This window comes from Trypanosoma cruzi, genomic scaffold, assembly GCF_000209065.1.
Source record: "Trypanosoma cruzi strain CL Brener 1047053517115 genomic scaffold, whole genome shotgun sequence".
Lineage (NCBI taxonomy): Eukaryota > Euglenozoa > Kinetoplastea > Trypanosomatida > Trypanosomatidae > Trypanosoma > Trypanosoma cruzi.
The window spans coordinates 38,464-56,401 of record NW_001849496.1 but is presented as its reverse complement, the minus strand read 5'-3'; the positions used below and the strand labels follow the sequence as shown (position 1 = coordinate 56,401).

Here is a 17,938-nt window from a genome sequence, read left to right as displayed (position 1 = left end):
TTGTCATTGCCACGGTCTGTTTAGAGACGGCCGTGGTGCTTTTTCTCTTTGCACGAAAACATGTGGCGTGTCTCTGTGGGGCTGTACGCACAAAGAGGATACCACTCACATTTGCCGCTTTACGTGGTGAACATGGGGCGGTATTGGCAGCGTTAGAAGTTGGACAATCCCCTGTTTGCTTTATTGCCGTGTATTTGCCTACGATGGTTTCCCACACAACGATTTCCCCCCTTGCTTTGGCGACACACTGTGCGTTGATTCAAGAGGTTCTTACTCACATCCCTGGTGGTGTGCATGGAGGCGTTCTTCAGTCAGCCCACGTCGGTAACACAAGTGACGGTCATAAAGACACGAGACCGAGGAGGAATGGGGCGGAAAAAAATGAATCCTTTTGGGAACTTCTCACACTGCGTCGACAATCCTCCACGGTGGATGGGCTGGAGTTTTATGATCATGTCTTCTTGTTGGGCCACTGGGGGACACCGTTGCTTCTCTCTCCACCCCGTTCCGGAAAGCAGCTCGCAGCTGTGGCATCATCCGCGGCAATAAGAAACGGAGGAATGTCAAGCGGAGGTCTATCGTCAATTTTTGAGGAACTTTTCGAACGGCTTCGATGTGTCGTTGCGGAAGAAAAAGAAGGGCGACACGACAAGCGGAAGGGTAATGAGTATTCTTCTTGTGGTCTCCCCTCCGTCATACAGGAGCTTATACGGGACCATGATGTCCTGACAGCAGTACGAGAGAACTTTTTGCTTCTCTCACGACGCTGTGGTGTGTCGGAGGCCATGCCGCTGTTCCTTCCATCCTCCAAGGTGGAGCCGGGGACAATGCGCTACACCCTACAGATGCTTCCCAACGCGACGGACGGATCCGGAAGGCAGATGGATGTTCATGAAGAAAATGAAAAAGGGGGGCTTGTCGATGGGGTTTTCTTAGCGTACCCATCACGGGTTCTGTACAAAAATCAAATTGACAAACGTCTCCCTCATTGGCGAGTGACACCACGGGCGTACGGCAGTGTCCCGCCATTGTTCCCGGATTTCCCAAGAATTCTTAGGTTGCGTGATGCACACGAACATATGGCGCCACGTTACCCACAACAAGTGCTTAAAACGCCAAGAAAAGAAGAGCGGGACATGTTGGAGCAGGTGGAGGAACTCCTTTTATCCGGTCACTTGCCCGTTTCCGCGGTGTTCTCGGTGCATGTGTTACGACCCTCAATTGGTGGTACGCTGTGGGGAAGTCAAGTGGCCGCCCAACCGGGGCCCACACAGAGTTGGTACCTGCGTCTGCGTCGCCTGGCAGTGCGGATTCCGGAAGGACGCGAGACCACCGGAACACAGGCTATAGGAGAAGCACGACGTCTCGCTATTGTTGTGCAATTTGTGCCCTTTCTCTCACAGCCACTTGTCATCATTGCACGCGAAAGGCCACCGGTGGATGGAGTAACAGCGCTTTTGATTTATCGTCAAACAAAGTCATGCTTGAATTCAGAGAAGAAGAGTCTGCTGCCCGTATCGGATTGCATCATCGGTAACTACTCTGTGGAGCCACCGCTGCCATTGACATCATCGCGGCCGTCGTTTAAATTGCCTGATTCAAAAGGTGATTTGGGCTTGCCACGCCGAGAATTAGGGACAGAAGCAGCAGCAGTTGCAGAAATTGAGTTGCTACCACACCACGCTGTGGTTCTCGCCCATGCCAAGATGCTTCTTTCTGTCTTTGAATACGGCTCTGAATTGAATGAAGTGAAGGCCGAAGCACGTTTGGTGGGGTCTGCAACGCTGCCCCTTGCTGAAATTATACATGCCACGGTGGAAAAGGCCACAAATCGTTATTCTCACAATAAAATGCAAAGAATGAAAAGCGAAGAAACGCTGGCGCAAAACGTTGAGTTGACGCCATGGGAGTTGCCTTTGCATCGCTGCGGACAGCGCGTAGGCACCTTGTGTCTGAGTTGTTCACCGCCCATGTGTACAGCCGATGCCACCGCGGGCGAGGATTTGTTGTGACGAAATACACTTATTTTAAAACCCCCTCTTCTGCCCATCACATTTAAGCCGCCCGTCACTGCACACAAGTGGTGGGGAGGATTTGGGTGGGATATTTGGGTGGGGGGATGCTGATGGTAGCGGTGGCTGCTTTGATTGTGCACTGCAGCCGCATTATTTCTACCGCAACGAGAGGTGGCGTCTAACACACCCTCGTGGTAGGAGACATGATGATGACCGAAATAAGGAGGGAGGATGTGGGTCTTCCCCTAAGGGAAAAGGAGAAGGAAATATTTTGTCTTTTAGCAAAATTCCCTTTTCTCTTGTTGTTATTTGCGTAATTATTCCCATTTGCGTTGATTCACGCCTGTGCATCAACGATAAACACGTGTTGAAAACTCCCACAGTGACGTGACTGAATGAAAATCTTTAATAATAATAAAAAAGGAGTCTTGTGGCATGCGCCTGTTGGTCGTCACATTGGATTGCCGTGTTGAGTCTCCTTGTTTATTTCTTTTTTCCTTTTTTTGCGTTTTTTTTTGTTTGTTTGTTTGCTTTGTGTGGCGGTGGGGAATAACGGGAAGAAGAGAGTACTGAGGAAAAGGCAAAGAGCGTGTGCGTGTGTGTGACTCCACGGAACACTGCGCCACACCCACCAAAGAAAAAAACGCAAGGAAACATCATTCACGAAGTGTGTGTGGGGGGGGAAGCAATTGGGTGGGTTCACTGCCCCGGCAAATAGAACGCATAGAGTCCACTTCGGAAGAAGGGAGGAGGGAAAACAAGGAAAAAGAAACAAAACAAGTGTAGTTTTGTCTCCCGTGAAGGGAATAAATGCTGCGCCGACGTATCACGGTTGGTTTTGTACCGCAGACTACTTTTACAAGTGGTGTCGTGGCAGCCACGTGGAGTCATGCAACTTACAGCACAGATGCCATTGGTACATTCAAACCGCTGGCCACATCCTTCAGACGTATCGGAGCTTCTTGTCGATATGCCGCGGGATCTCACACGGGGCTGTACGTTGGCAGCCGAGCACAGTCCACCTCGACGCCGTCGCTGTGTACATTAACCACCCGCCCACTTCCCGCCTCTCCGCACCAGTGCTCCATTGAAAAAGTTTTGCTCCCCAGCGTCCAGGCAAGTGGGAGTGGCATTCGCACGGACACACTGCGGGGCATGGTGCAGCTGCTGTTAGACCCTGACGCAACAGACGTGGAGGATGTCTTCATGCTGGACTTTGTCGTTATGGTCCCGAAGCGACAGATGGCGGCATTGCACGGCCGAAAGGAGTGGCTGGATGTGGTGCTGAGTTCGGAACGGTATCAGGCATGCAAAGACGCACGGGCGTTGCGACTGGCGGGGATTACAACTGTCGGCCGCTGGGATGAAAACCGCGAGCGTGTGCCCATATCCGCCTACTCCCGTGGTATTCTTGAAGAGGCATACGCGGCAATGGCACGACAACCCGTGGAGTCACAAAAAAATCAGGTCATCACGTGGCTAACGAAGACGATACAAAAGGCCGTCATTGAGGAGTTTGCAGCGAATAAAAGCAACCGGCAATTTCTTGCCCCACTCATTACGGGTATGCAGGCACTGCCAGAGACTGCGGATGCCGCATCCAACGCCGCCAACGCCGCGGCGATGAAGGAGGGAGACGAGACGCATCCACAAGGCGAGGCGGACGTTCCGAAGAAGAAGCGCGCTGAGGATGCAGTCGCTGAGGACGGGAATGGCGGTAACAACACCGCCAAGCCGAGCAAACCTGCGAGAGTTCGCGGAAGAAAACACGCCAAACACCCTGAGCCTGTGGAGGAGGTAACAGAACACGCAGGAGGCGGCGCTGCAAAATCCGCGGCGTCGGCCACATCCACAACCGAAGATGTCAAGAAGAATGACAAGCCCCACTCCGTTTCCCCCGCCGCTGCCACTGATGATGACGAGGACGCTGAGATTGCAAGGCTGCTGCAAGAAACGGAACAGGAGTTTGCCCCGGCACCGTACATACGCGGCAGTATTCACAGCAAAGGCGCATCAGAAGGTTCCGCGGCAGCATCAACATCACCGCCACAAATATCGACAGCAGCAACAACTTCGGGGACGACGGCCAGGGCAGAAGCCGAGGATGCGAAGCCCTCCAAGTTGAAGAAAAAGAGGTCTGCAGACGCTGCGAACAAGTTGGCCGAGCCTGAACACCACAACCAGCAGCAGGAAGCAAACGCGACCGCTGTGACGGACGCCGGAAAGACATTGCCTGATTCAAAGCAAAACAAATCTCTAGCACGTCTTGCAGAGCTGATGCTAATTCAGTTCAATAGCGCCGATGGATACCTTCATCTTCCCGACATTAAAGACGATGAAAAAAAGGGATTTGTCATTGCTCTAGATGGTGATAGTGCGCAAGTGGACCCATTTGCGCTGTACAGTACATTTGGTGCGGCCAAACTGGCAGGCGGCGAATCCCCAGCGATCACGGCGTTGTATCAGGTGTGGTCTGCATATAGCGCCTACACGGAAGCGCATGAAGCCGCTGAGGATGATGCCACAGCGAAGTTTTTCAAGGAAAAGGGTGTGGAAGCATTAGTGCATGGCGCCGTCTTGCTTCGCGCCATCTCGCGTGAGCAAGCAGTCACACTGGAGCCGCAAGATATTCCAGCGTACGGTTTTCCTTTGCTTTCCTCCGACCGTCGGCCGCATCGCACGCGGCGCAGTAAAGTTGCAACGGACATGACAGCAGAAAAAGTTGCCGATGCCGTCAAGGCTTACACGGCGTTCTTCTCTACCAAAGGCAAGAAGTTCACTCCGATTCGCCCAACAATCGATTACAACTCCGGGTGTAGTGTGGCGGCGTTGATGGGCACAACTCTGCACCTATATGAAACTTCCCTGAAAGAGACGGTACGAGAGGAAGACATTCGCTGCCGCTTTGGCGAGGCGATGCTCGGTGTCTTGCATGTGGTGGAAAAGAAGGTTATGACGCGCATTAATGTCGTGCACTATCACATTCTTGCCACATCTATCAGTGGGGGGAGTGGTGGATCAAACGGCATGGAGAGCATGACAACCTCCATTGTTAGCATTGACATTACTGGTTCCTTTACAACAGCAGAGAAGACGCGTCTACAACAACTTGCGGAGCCACTCGGTATGGCAGGCGCCATCGCCGACTGCACGTGTGTCTCGGATATCGTAGACAGCATTGAGGCTCTCGGTGTCTCGGTGGTGCACGACATATTGACCAACCGCGACGATCTGGAAGCGCTTCTCACACCCACACTTGTGCAGCTATTGCCAGAAGCGGAGGAGGAGGAAGAGGAGGAGGAGGAGGAAGCTGAGAAACGGCCTTCCACAAGACGCACGCCTGCAGCGGCCTCCACCCCCGCAAAGGACGCCTCCTCTAAATCCGGCAGCCACAGCAGCCATGCAGCCGCAGGTGTAAAGGCGGCAGCTACCGCAGCGGAGGACGACGATGATGACGAGGAAGAGGAGGAAGAAGAGGCTGATGGTGTTGATGCCGTGGGCGAGGAAGCGGCGGAAGAAGAAGAAAATGAGGAGGAGGAGGAGGAGGAAGAAGAAGTCAAGCCTGCGAGGGGTGGAAAACAGAAGAGCGCTGCTGCAAAGCACAAGACCGACACCGTTAATGAGGATGAAGAAAATGAAGAGGTGGAGGAAGAGGAAGAGGAGGAGGAGGAAGATGAAGAACAAAAGGCGGGTAATGGAGAAGAGGAAGATGATGAGGAACAAGAAGAAGAAGAAGAGGCACCACGTGAGCCTCCCACAATCAGTGGCAACAGCAGGCGACACTCCTCGCCGGCTCCTGTGAAGGGACGCTCAGCCCGGGGCCGTGCGCATCCTGCGGAGGACGCGAAGAAAATGAGGGAGAAGGACGAGGAATATGATGGCGAGGGTGACGGCGATGAGCCACCGCGGCAACATGTGCAGCACGTGCAGCAGCGGGCCCCTCCGTTGAGGAGGACGAGTCATGCTGGCAAACGTGCACCGCCACCTCCACCTCCTCCAGCGGCCTCCGGAGACGACAATGACGATGACGATGATGCTTCGGACGCCGACGACAACAAGGAAGAAGAGGTACACGCACAACCACAATCACAGCAGCACACGGCAGTATCGAAGAAAGGACATGCGACGAAGAAATCACCACCGCCGGCACCATCTGCAGCCACCACAGATAATAATGAAGACGAGGAAGAAGAAGAAGCCGTCCGGCGACCGACGAAGAAAGGAGTAAGTTCAAAGCGTGCACCACCGCCGCCGGTCTCGGCACAAAACGATGATTCCAAGGAGGAGGAGGAGGAGGAAGAAGTTGTTGTGGCACCGCGTGTACGTAATCGTGGCCGACGTATGGGCCGTGCCCTTCCCCAATCTTCCAGCGATTCCAATGACGAAGACCGTTGGTTTCAAAGAGCAAGGCGTTGAGGTGGAGGAGACTGTTGCTGGTGTGTTTCTCTCCACGGTATTTCCATGACTGAGAATCAATCTGTGAGCCTATGCATATTATTATAATATGTGTCCGGCTCTCCCTCTCTCTGTGTGTTTTTGTGCGTGGAGGGATAATTGTGAGCATAGACCATAGATTAAAGGGGAGGGGGGAAAGGGAGCAAAAAGGGCACAACTGACACATACACAAACACAAAAAAAAATATGGGAGGAGGGCAAAGAAATGTTGAGAAGGTGATAAAAAAGGACTTTTCCCCATACATTTCAAGAAGGCGTTATTAGCGGGTTATTGGGAAAACTTGTTTGCTTGTTTGTTTGTGTGTCTGGGAGGTCGTTGTGTAATAACGTGAATTTTCAAAGCTTCTGAGTGGCATCATTAAAAAGCCCGTACGTTTGTGGGCTTTGGTTCTCCTCCTCCTTCACAACTCATATTGATGATGATACATATTTTTTTTTTTGTTTTTATTTGTGTGTGCCGACTCTTTTGATGGAACGCGTGTGCCGGCTGTATGCACCACATAGAGTAAACGAAATAAAGAGAGAGAGAGAGGGGGGGAGAGAGAGAGTGTGTGTGTGTGTGTCTGGGAAGGGAGTCATATGACAGAATGCATCTTTAATACGCATACACGCATGTTTGTTAAGCTGCACGCGTGTACGTGTGCGGAATGATATTCATCATGCCGGTTTTCAGCACAGTGTCGTGTCGCACGGGAGGAGTTGTGTGTTCCATCACGTCGCACGCATTTTGTTGTTGGTGTTGCTGTTGTTGTTGTCTAAGTCCTCTTGTGCGCTTCCATTTTTATTCTTCTTCCTGTTGTTGTTGTTGTTGTTGTTTTTAACATTTTATTCCCTCTATTTACCCGCCTTTGTGTGGCGGAGGGAGCCAAAAAAAAACACTCTTGCTGTGGGGAAGCAGTCAATCACACACATACATATACGTACATACACAACTACAGGCATAAAACCCTTGCTGAAGGGGTAATTGTCACCACTACTGTGAGGTGCGGGGGGTGGGGGAGACGGGAAGGATGGGAAAGAAGGCGGAACAGAAGAAGAAGGATAAGATCGTCGAGGACAAGACGTTTGGACTCAAAAACAAGAACCGCAGTGCGAAGGTGCAGTCTTACATCCAGTCCGTTTCCAAGAATGTGAACCAAGGCAATCCGAATGAGCGAAAGCGCACTGAGGAGCTCGAGGCTAAACGACGGGCTCGTGAAGAGAAAAAGGCCTTTGAGGCGGAAATGGCAAAACTCTTTAGGGACGTAGGGAAGGCGAGCAAACCAGCCACACACCAGCCGCCTGAAGGCGACGGCGATCACGAGGCAGGGGAGGTGGACAAGAACCTCGGTTGTGCCCCCGAGGACTACCTGTTCCAGCCGGAGGACTTTGATGAGGTGCGGTACGATGAACGCCGATTAGAGGAGCAGCTGGAGGCGGAGCGCGAGGCACTGAAGGATCGCACCGACCTAACACCCGTGACGGAGGAGAGTTTTCAGGCATGGAAGGCGATGAAGCGGGCGCAGGCGGCCGAATTGGAGTTGGCGCGGGTGCGCAAGGCGAAGGCAGGGGAAGGCAAACTGCGCGGATGGGACTTGTGGCAGATGGACAAGGAACTCTTCGTGGACGACGATGACGCAGACGAGCAGTACGAGCGGGAGGAAAGTCCGGATGACGAAGAGGACGAAGCGGCATATGACCTTTCGTGACGAGGAGCGTAACGTTTCCGATGAAGAGGGGATGGAGGATAGAATGACACGGAGGAAAAAAAGGAAGAAAAAAAGAGCCGGAAAGAGGAGAGAAGGAGGGGGAGGAGGAGGATTCCGCGCGAAGTAAAACGACGGAAAGGAAGCACAACAGAAGTCCACAGACATATATATACACACACAAAATACAAAAAAAGAGAGGGAAGCGTGAAAACAAAGAGACAAGGGAAGAAGATGTGGTTGAAGGGAGTGAAAGGGAAAAGGAGGAAGAAGATGAGGCAGGGGGGGACGGTAGCAGTACCGTCAGGATAACACCTGCATTCAAAGGCATTTGTGCATTGTCTTTGTTGTTGTTGTTTTCCTTCTTCTTTATTTTTTGTGCCTGTGTGTCGTTATTGTTGTTGTTTGTTTGTTTTTCCCATGGCTGCACCCTTTCTTTTTAAGAAGGCGTTACGAGACGCGTATTGGCCCTGCGTCAGCCAAATGCTCACATGTACGTGCATGCATGCATGCATACATATATGTTCCCACACTGTCCCTTTTTTTTTTTTTTCTTATTGTTGTTGTTGTTGGTTTTTTTGTATTCTTCTGCCTCCCTGCGTGGGGTGTTTGCTTCGTTTTGATGCACCACAATGATGTCATCATGAAGGCAGTTTGATTGAAGCCTATAAGCCCAAATCATTATTCACGTACGTACGCGTATTATTCTAATCATTCCCACCCAATAAACCAACAATAACAACAAAACAAAAAGAACAGCGGAGGGAGAAAAAAAAAGAAAAAAAAAAAAGCAAATGCGTCTTCGTTCCTTCTTGCTGCGGTATTACCCACCAGGGATCACGCTGGAGTACGAGACCTCTGGAGGGGAGGTGCGGGAAAAGACAATAGACCTCTTGACACTCACAACGCAGACAAATTTAGACCGTCTTGCGGCGGAAATTATCAAGGAGGAGCCACTACTCTCTGAGAAGTATACGCCGCAGCTTTTATCTTACCTGCGGCGCCTCGTGGAAAAGCTAAAGGCAGGGTACAATAATAAGCAGACGTTTTATTTATTCAAGACACTACGGGCACATATGTTACCCTTGACGAACTGTGCCTTTAATAAGGGTGGTGACTCCTTTATTACCGGAAGCTACGACCGCACATGCAAGGTATGGGACACAGCTTCTGGAAACGAGGTTGTATCGTTGGAAGGACATCGTAATGTTGTGTATTCTGTGTCATTTAACAATCCCTATGGTAATCGTGTAGCCACAGGCAGTTTTGATAAGACGTGCAAAATATGGGATGCGGCTACAGGGCAGTGTTACCACACCTTGTCGGGTCATATGGCTGAAGTGGTTTGTATGAGTTTTAATCCGCAAAGCACGCATCTTTCTTCTGGATCTATGGATTACACAGCGAAGGTGTGGGATCTGGAAACTGGACAGGAGACATTTACACTCCTTGGACATACTGCAGAAATAGTATCACTTAATTTCAATACAAGTGGAAATTTAATTCTCACTGGTAGCTTTGACACAAGTGCTAAATTATGGGATGTTCGCACTGGGAAGTGTGTGCATACTCTGAGTGCACATCGAGCTGAAATATCATCGACGCAGTTTGATTACCCTGGAAATCTCTGCATCACAGGCTGCATTGATCGCAATTGTAAATTGTGGGATGTTGGCTCCGGTCAATGTGTGGCAACGCTTCGAGGTCACACTGACGAGATTCTCGATGTTGCCTTTAACGCGACGGGATCATCGTTTGTGACGGCTAGCGCAGATGCCACGGCACGCGTGTATGACACCGCGACATGCAACTGCATCGCAAGTCTGGTAGGCCACGAGGGTGAAATATCAAAAGTGCAGTTTAACCCGCAGGGGACAAAAGTCATCTCCGCCGCAAACGACAAGACATGCCGCGTGTGGAGTGTGGAAACAGGGCAAGTATTGCAATGTCTTACTGGTCATAATGACGAGATATTCTCCTGTGCATTCAACTACGAGGGCGACACCATCTTGACCGGGTCAAAGGACAATACGTGCGGCATATGGAAGAGTTGAGTTCTCTCACGAGGCGTCGAACGCGGCTTCTTTCCACAGCCTTCCAAACTCACACAAACAGAGAGAGAGAGAGAGAGAGAGAGAGAAATGGGAGGAGGGAGAGATACACAGTGGGGCAGTGACATTTGGCTTCATCACAAGACATGCAGAAGGTATGCATGCTTGCGGGAGATATTGCTGAGGAGAAGGGAGAGGCCGAAACAACGAACACACGGACGGAAGAATCAGAAGAAGGAAGGCCGTTGGAAACCGTCTTGTTGCAGAGAATGACGATGTTAAGACGGAGGATGTGTAGGAGTGGGGGAGGTGGGGGGATCAATAGATGTGGACAAGACTTGTTAGAAACAAAGATAAAATTTAAAAAATGAGCTGTTTTGTCACGCTATTCTCTATCTTTTTTTCTTTCTTTAAGAGTTTTCAATTATTTTTTTTTTTTTTTTTTGCTTCCGTGGGGCGTCTGCGCATGTCTGTGTCTGTGCTTGTGTGTGTGTGTGTGTATTGGTGCCTGTGGCAAGAGTTATAGAGGAAGAGGGAGAGGGAGCACTGTTAAAGTGTGCTCGCATACTCGGTTTTCAGTGCCGGTGTGTGATCCCTGATTTCGTCTTCATACATCCACGCATCGAGGGCCATGAGAAATGACCGTCTCTCCTCATTGCCCTTAAATATTGGGGGCGATGTCGATGGGAAATATAAAATTTTTACGACGTTTACGCAATCGATATTAAAAAAATTTTCAATACAAACATGCGCGCAAAATATTTTTCTTTTATTTGATCTATTTGTTAGCCTTTCCGCCTCCTTCCCAATATCTCTGAGTGTACGTGTATGTAATGACCCCCCTCCATTGTCAAGGAGGGGGGGGGAACTGTAATTCTAGGGAGGTGTATGTCGTGGATGCGATTTGTGAAGGTCGGTGTGGGGATAAGAAGACGGAAGAGGACGGGGCAATGAGAAATTGGCAGCGCACGCTTCACTCACGCATGTTTCCTCCTTTGGTAGGTGAGGGATTTACGTTTGGGGTCGAACTTCTTTCGCCGCGGGATCCTTCTCTCGCTTCAACCTTCTGCGACGCCGTGGCGTTGGTCCGTCCGTACCGGCCCGCTTACTACATTTTGCCCATGAAGGCACCGTACTTTACCGCCTCCGGGTGCAGTGGGTTGCAGACCGCCGTGGATTGTGTAAGGCAAATTGGTGGGCGCGTGATTCTTACAGTGACCGCCACGATGAGTGCAGATGACAACAACAACATGGCCGCTACATACGAAGGGGTGCGACGTATTCTTCACGACTTTGTGGTGAAGCGTGGTGGCGACTCGCTGCTGTTACTCCGCGGAGATGCGATGCTACAACGGCAAGGAGACCAGGCGTCGTCTCAGACGAAGGAGCGACATGGCGACTTCCAAGACAGTGTAGAGCTGCTGCAATTTGTGGCTAGAGAGGTAAAAGGACTGGCCGATGCGCCGGTGTCGCTCTTCTCCAGCGGATATTCTCAGGGTCATCCAATGGATCGCATATGGGACGGTGACCGCCAGGCGTCCCTGTCGTTTATGGAAGAACTGTCCAATGGGATCAACGAGAGGGGCGTGGATAACACGGGACATCTCTCGACCCGTACGTGGGACGCAGCGTGTGTGAATGTACGCAAGTTAATTCACCGTGTGGAGCAGGTACTCTCTTTGCGTGATGTACCATCGGATTTACCACACGACGCAAGGCAGCGGGCGGTGCAAACGTTGGTGCTTGAAAAAATTTTGCGGCACGGTGTTCGCGGGATTATTACACAAATGCTCACAAGTGCAGAGGAGTTCAATGCGTACGTGAACGACGTGCGCCGTGAGCTTCGCCACGCCGACGCTGGGGAGCTGGTGGATGAGGTTGTGGTTTTGCCCACCATCATGGCACCCCTTGCGGCGGAGGAGTATACACGCCTCTTGTTGTTTACAAAAACCATACCGAGCGCAGCGGTGCAGCAGGCGCTACGTGCGTACCGTGACGGTTTGAAGGCGGCAGTGGCTTCAGCGACACGGCTCGGGACAAGCGATGAAGAGAAGGTTTGTGCTCTGATGAGCACCAAGACGGCGCTGGAGGAGACATTTCGCAGAAGACTGGAGGATGAGACTCTGGCGATGTGCCGCACGCTCTTCCTCTCCGGACATCGGCACCTGAACTGCTCCGCGTTTAAGAGCACGTATTTACCCCTTTTGCTGCGGCTGCTTGACCGGCTCCAAGAGGAGGCGAATGGCCATTGCGGCGCGTCTCCTGTACGGGGAAGTTGTCCTTCCTTCCTGTAGTTTGATATGCACAAAGGCGTTCCTGTGTTTGTACTTGCGCAGCGGCCCTTTGTTGTTGTTGTTGTTGTTTTCTCTGGCGGGAGGAAGAACGAGTTGTGGATCATGAAAGTTATTGGCCGATGTCTCTTTGTTTTCTTCTTCTTTTTATATTGCGTGTGAAAAAATCTTTTACGTCAATACTGATGTGTGTAAATAGATATGAACGTTTTACACAAAAAGAGAGAGAGAGGAGAGGAGCGTAAAGAGCATTCACACCGCAGTGCACATACTACGCATGCGTGTGACTGTGTGTTGCCTGTGGGCTTAAACAGGAGACCAGAAGGTTTTCTTTTTTTTTTTTTTTTCTTTCTCTTTTTTGTAATTTTGTGTTTTCTCGTCATTCCATCTGCTTCTTTGCTGCAAATGTAAGGAGAAGGTGGCTGTTCAGAGAAGCAGGCAGAAGTCGAGACGAAAACATTTCCCTCAAAATAAAATAAAGTAAAAAAAAAAAAGGGGGGGAAACACAATTTACGTGCGGACACCCTCGCACAGCACCGCAGCGTATTTCCTTTACGGCACCGTGGAGAGAAGTACGTGTTTGTTTGCGCCTGCGTGCGTGTGTGTGTGTGTGTGTCCGCATGCTCGCCCTATTTGCAGAGCGCGTCGAGAAGCACCCAAGCTGCCGTGCTTCGCGGCGTTATCACTGGCCTGGTCCGCACCACCACAGTCATGTCAAGGACGATAGCCAAAGGCAACGAAGGGGATGGACCCTCACTGACGTGACGGGGCAAAGCTTATGTGACATTTACGGCCCCACACCCAGGCATTCGGTGTCCGTGACGATCATTACTGGCTCGGCAGTAAATTCAACGAGGACAACCAAGAACGCCAATTCCATGATGCCACATGTTGCGTCCCTTGCGGAGCCCTTTCTGGCAACAGAGACGGTGACTTCGCGTTGCCACCACCATGGGCCTCCAAACGTTACAATTCATCTCCGACGGAATGATTCTTACCCCGTATCCTGTAGAAGGCGTGATGCCGGTGGGGCAAAAGGCGATAATACGGAGTATTCTGAAAAAAAAGAATTGGTGCAGCCGTCTGCCTCAACGTTGTCACGTGTAGCAGATCAGAGCAATATCACCAATGCCCCTCTTGATTCAGTGAGACACAATGAATCCGATGACGCGACCATGGTGTTTAGGGTAAGCCACACAGGGGCCCCTGCTGCTTTCTTCTCTCCATATTCCACGGCACAAAGTGGCACAGCAGATGCCCTGACGAGCACAGGGACTTGGCTGAACCCAACGGCGAGGACAACCCCGGTTGGTTTTGCAGAGTTACCGCGGAAAGCGCTGGAAGATGACTCTGTGCCGACGACTTACTCAAATGGCATGAAATCCGTTAAATCATCATTGCCTTTTAAAGCGGATTTTGAGCAAGAGCGTCCATCCAAGTGCGACGGCAGAGTAGAGGAGGACACGGGGGCAATGAAGAAACATTCACAGAGGCATGCTGTCATAAGGGATACGAATCATGGGCATGCCGACGATGCGTCTCGTGGAGGGGTAAACAAAATCAACTCCGAATTCCCTCCGCGAGAGTTGCGGTGCGTTGCCGCTGGCGTGGAAGAGGTCCGGCATCAAGGACAGCACTCGCATGAAGGCGTTTATGACTTTGATGTATCCGAGCGAGCATCACAACTCGATATTCCGTTTTGTCTCTATGAACGCAAACAAAAATCTTCCCGGTTGGCGGCATTATTTGCAAAGGCCTATCTGTGTTGTGTAGAAGGGAAAAATCCTCTTACAGATGAAGAGCCCTCTTCCTTGGAGGTTTACTGCCACGAAGAGGACCATTATAACAGCCTAGATGACAGCTATCACAATGATAGGGAAATTTTTGACGCCTTAAGCATCACTACTACTTCATCGTGTGCATTTGGCGCCGGTTTGGCCAGTTTCAGGCTGCGTAACCACCCCCGTCAGAGTTTTGATGTTGATGATAATAAGAACAACAATAATAATGGTAATAGTGATGAGAACATACAGCCGTCCCTCTGGACACATTGTTCCACATGCGTTGATGGGGAAAGGACGATGGAGATCTCAGCATATGCGGCCGAAGAGGCCATTTATGAGCTTAAGGTGCAGGCGAAGCGTCGCAACGCCGCGTTGCTGGCGAAATACGTGGCATCGTGTCGGCAGGTGGTTCCGGATAGTTTTCCGGCGGTGGCGAACCGATCGCGCCGGGGTGATGGCGTGGATGACCACCAGCAGATGGAGGGATTAAAGAATGATGCTCCTGCAGCGATGGCGGGAGCGGGTTTCCCTCAAGTCACAGTCGACACGCCGGTGTGTGTGCGTCATTCCACTGACGACAGGAAGGAGCACCAACTGCCGGGTGGGGCGGTCTCGAGGTTTCGGGGCATCGAGGCCTGGCTTTCCGCCGTGGAGTTGGCAAATGAGTCAAAATTGGAGATGAAAACAAGAATTCAAGGAAAATGCCATGTGAAGAACAAAAAAAAGAAAAGTGTGTGCAAAAAGGAGAAGGGGGTTGCGTGAAAAGTAAAAAAAAAAAAAAAACACGGCGGGGACATTGAATATATATATATATACATATATAAGTACACGACTAATGGCAATTTGAATGGGCTTTTGGATGCTGTGTGTGTCTGTATGTATATATATATATATATATATATATATATGTCTGTTGTTGTTCTTCTTCTTATTTGTACTTTGTTTGTTTTTCGGTTGTTGTTTTTTTTTTATGATTTGATTTGGGAACGGGATGTTGTCTTTGTTTTTTTTTGATATGGGAAGGATTCACAATGCATGCCTCCTCTGTGTATTTGCGTGTATACATATGAATGCATTTATTTATGTAATGTTTTATGATTTATCAATGTAATATCAATGTATGTAAGAGCAAGACATGTCATCTTCATTTTTTCTTTTCTTTCTTTTTGTAAAGAAACGTACGTGAGGGAAATGAGAAAACAGTGATCGAGAGCGATATTGACTGAAAGTGTGTGTGTGTGTGTGTGCGTAAATAAAAGAGAGAGCGAGAGGGGAGGGGAGGGGAGGGGGGTGAAGAAAAAATAAAAATAAAAATAAAACAGGGAGGAAAAGAAAAAGAAGAAAAATTTTGTTATGCTTTATATTTATATATTTATCCATGATTTAATTTAATTGCTTACAACTTGCATTTCACATAAAGTGAAGAAGATGGTGCAGGATTATTTATATTTATATTTGCTCTGACGGTATTCCTCTCCCCCTTCCCCCTCCGCCCCCCCTCTACGTATACACAAATACATGGGCCCATACATGTTTATATTGGCAGCAGGGACAACATGCATGGTGGAAAGAACAAAAAAAGAAAAAAGGGAAGAACGAAAGCGATAAGTGAGAAACAGAGAGAGAGAGAAGAAAAAGGGTGGTGGTGGTGTTATTTTTGTTTTTCTCTGCTCTGTTTTCTTTGTTTTTTGTTTTTTGTTTTTTTGTTTTTTGTTTTTCTTCTGTCTTGTTGTCGTTGTTTTATTGTCGTTTGCCCGCTTTGGGTTTTTGTTTCTGCAACGCATGGCGTGAGTGGCTCCCAGGGCCCGTGGCTGGAGGGAGTGGGGAGTGGGTGGAGATGTTTTTTATTTTTCTCTGCAAATGTGCACTTTTTTTTTCTTTTTTTTTTTTTTTTTTTTTTTTTTCTTTTTTTTTTAAGTGTCCGCTCATTTCACCGTCACTTCTTTCCATTCATTTATCCCCACACGCACGCGGAGGGACAAACAAACAAACAAAAAATAAAAATATATTTAAAAAAAAAAAAAATTAAGTACACCCCCGGCGGAGAGAGTAACGGTGGAAAAGGGGAGGATTTGCATCCAACCGTGTAGACTCGAAGGCAACACAAAAGAGTGAGGAAATATTTATTTTTAATTTTCGCTCCTTTTTGTAAGTGTAAGTGTGTGTGTGTGTGTGCAAACGTGTTCCGTATGCCCGGCCATCAACACCTCGACAACCCGTCGCTCACGCAAAATCAGGGCAACCTGCTGGGCGACCGCCCCTGCGTGCGCCAGAGCCGCCTCTACCGCGAGCACGTTGGCGGCAACACCATGAAGGAGTTGATGGGGCAGGACGGGCTGAAGTGGAACACCACCCACACGGAGGGCGTCTACGCCGGCGGAAGGGCGTTTGACTGCAACGACAAGCAACACGTGGCCGGTGTCCCGACGAACGCTAACAACAACAAAAAAAAAAGGAACGAAGGCGATCTCACGAACGAGGCAGCGGCGGGAGAGGAAAGAGAATTGGTGATTACGATAGATGCAGAGGAAAGCCGCTCACGCAAGTCGCCGTCGCCTCAGAAATCCCAGCACGAACAGCAGCCACCACCACCACCACCACCACAACAACAACAACAGGGACCAGCCGTGACGCCTGTCGCTAGCCGCGCGTTTCGTCCGGGCGCGGGGTACGCCAACCGCCAGACGTACAATATATTTACCGGTGAGTAAATGTTTCTGGAGGCATATGAAAACAGAGGAAGAGAGAGAAAGCGTGCGAGAGAGAGAGAGAGAGAAAGACTGGGATATAATAAAAAAAAAAAATGAAATGAAATGAAATGACTAAGCGAAGAGAAAACTAAATGAAATCAAAGACGCCTTGAAAGAGCAAAACAAGAATGAAAATAAAATAGAATTAGAAAAGGATGCGGGGGGGGCCCGATGTAACTTGAAGAAGAGGAAGGGAAAAAAGGGAGAAGCGAAGAGACGTTCCCACATAACAACGGAGGCATTAAAGGGCGAGGGAGGAGGGGAGGAGGGGGGAACCGAAGACGGTGCTGGATAAAGGGAAATCTACCTTCATGAGAGAGAGAGACGGGAAGAGAACACAGAGAACACAGAGACATCAAAGGGAACTAATGGGGACTAGGAGAGAATGTGTGTGCATGTATGCATGTGTGTTTCCATGAATAAGGAAAGTATTACTTTATTACTTTTTATAGTGGGACGGGAGATGTGTTTGTTATTATTATTATTATTATTGTTATTATTACATGCGGACACACACACACACACATACCGTGCCGCCCCATATCCTCCTTTGTTATTTCTTTTGCCATTATTCCTAATTACTCATTCTCCGATGCATTTTTTTTATTTATTTCTTCTTGTTACTTTCATTTGGCGGTGTTCATTTTACTTGTTTCACGTTGTGTAATGTTCCTAAACCTGCATTTAAGTCCAAACAGACGACATATACAGATGGTTAGTGTGTCTCAGTGTGTGTGTCTTAGTGTATGTGTGTGTGTGTCTGTGTTTGTGTGAAAGAAGGCGACATTTTGTTTATTTTTCTGGGAAACACACTTTTTTTCTTTTTTCCTTTTCCCTTTTTTTTCTTTTTTTTTTTTTTTTCTTCTTTCTTGATAAGTATGCATCCTCTTGGTGTTAGCATACACGT

At 49.4% G+C, this 17,938-nt stretch overlaps 7 protein-coding genes across 7 annotated transcripts, besides 35 other annotated features; all 7 read left to right on the top strand.

Moving 5' to 3' along the window:
- On the top strand, positions 1-2,012 carry Tc00.1047053503897.10 (uncharacterized protein; the record flags this gene model as incomplete). The annotated part of the gene is made up of 1 exon (XM_809839.1): positions 1-2,012. A coding segment is annotated over one exon (2,012 nt), but the record flags the coding sequence as incomplete, so codon positions are not given.
- Positions 1-14,355: a sequence feature (heterozygous, Esmeraldo-like haplotype).
- Positions 2,495-2,554: a microsatellite.
- On the top strand, positions 2,826-6,431 carry Tc00.1047053503897.20 (hypothetical protein, conserved; the record flags this gene model as incomplete). The annotated part of the gene is made up of 1 exon (XM_809840.1): positions 2,826-6,431. One exon carries the CDS (start codon positions 2,826-2,828, stop codon positions 6,429-6,431), a length of 3,606 nt encoding a protein of 1,201 aa, XP_814933.1.
- Positions 5,294-5,323: a microsatellite.
- Positions 5,453-5,493: a sequence feature (GA-rich).
- Positions 5,517-5,569: a sequence feature (GA-rich).
- Positions 5,643-5,752: a sequence feature (GA-rich).
- Positions 6,989-7,018: a microsatellite.
- Positions 7,198-7,225: a microsatellite.
- Positions 7,265-7,286: a microsatellite.
- Positions 7,481-8,158, top strand: Tc00.1047053503897.30 (hypothetical protein, conserved; the record flags this gene model as incomplete). The annotated part of the gene is made up of 1 exon (XM_809841.1): positions 7,481-8,158. One exon carries the CDS (start codon positions 7,481-7,483, stop codon positions 8,156-8,158), a length of 678 nt encoding a protein of 225 aa, XP_814934.1.
- Positions 8,178-8,270: a sequence feature (GA-rich).
- Positions 8,494-8,572: a sequence feature (T-rich).
- Positions 8,887-8,950: a sequence feature (A-rich).
- On the top strand, positions 8,950-10,209 carry Tc00.1047053503897.40 (hypothetical protein, conserved; the record flags this gene model as incomplete). The annotated part of the gene is made up of 1 exon (XM_809842.1): positions 8,950-10,209. The coding sequence occupies one exon, from the start codon at positions 8,950-8,952 to the stop codon at positions 10,207-10,209; it is 1,260 nt and encodes a 419-aa protein (XP_814935.1).
- Positions 10,269-10,313: a microsatellite.
- Positions 10,629-10,651: a sequence feature (AT_rich).
- Positions 10,663-10,719: a microsatellite.
- Tc00.1047053503897.50 (hypothetical protein, conserved) lies at positions 11,040-12,500 on the top strand (the record flags this gene model as incomplete). The annotated part of the gene is made up of 1 exon (XM_809843.1): positions 11,040-12,500. The coding sequence occupies one exon, from the start codon at positions 11,040-11,042 to the stop codon at positions 12,498-12,500; it is 1,461 nt and encodes a 486-aa protein (XP_814936.1).
- Positions 12,550-12,569: a microsatellite.
- Positions 12,824-12,857: a microsatellite.
- Positions 13,089-13,113: a microsatellite.
- Tc00.1047053503897.60 (hypothetical protein, conserved) lies at positions 13,118-15,043 on the top strand (the record flags this gene model as incomplete). Its single annotated transcript, XM_809844.1, has 1 exon — positions 13,118-15,043. One exon carries the CDS (start codon positions 13,118-13,120, stop codon positions 15,041-15,043), a length of 1,926 nt encoding a protein of 641 aa, XP_814937.1.
- Positions 14,356-14,647: a sequence feature (areas merged during assembly that could not be assigned to a particular haplotype. This can correspond to areas where the two haplotypes were merged or to regions with more than two copies in the genome that were merged during assembly.).
- Positions 14,479-14,525: a microsatellite.
- Positions 14,648-17,938: part of a sequence feature (heterozygous, Esmeraldo-like haplotype) that runs on past the window's edge.
- Positions 15,082-15,104: a microsatellite.
- Positions 15,157-15,189: a microsatellite.
- Positions 15,191-15,293: a sequence feature (T-rich).
- Positions 15,550-15,570: a microsatellite.
- Positions 15,579-15,600: a microsatellite.
- Positions 15,937-16,033: a sequence feature (T-rich).
- Positions 16,150-16,196: a microsatellite.
- Positions 16,274-16,310: a sequence feature (AT_rich).
- Tc00.1047053503897.70 (hypothetical protein, conserved) lies at positions 16,471-16,992 on the top strand (the record flags this gene model as incomplete). Its single annotated transcript, XM_809845.1, has 1 exon — positions 16,471-16,992. One exon carries the CDS (start codon positions 16,471-16,473, stop codon positions 16,990-16,992), a length of 522 nt encoding a protein of 173 aa, XP_814938.1.
- Positions 16,864-16,885: a microsatellite.
- Positions 17,017-17,061: a sequence feature (GA-rich).
- Positions 17,083-17,103: a microsatellite.
- Positions 17,501-17,533: a microsatellite.
- Positions 17,760-17,804: a microsatellite.
- Positions 17,845-17,902: a sequence feature (T-rich).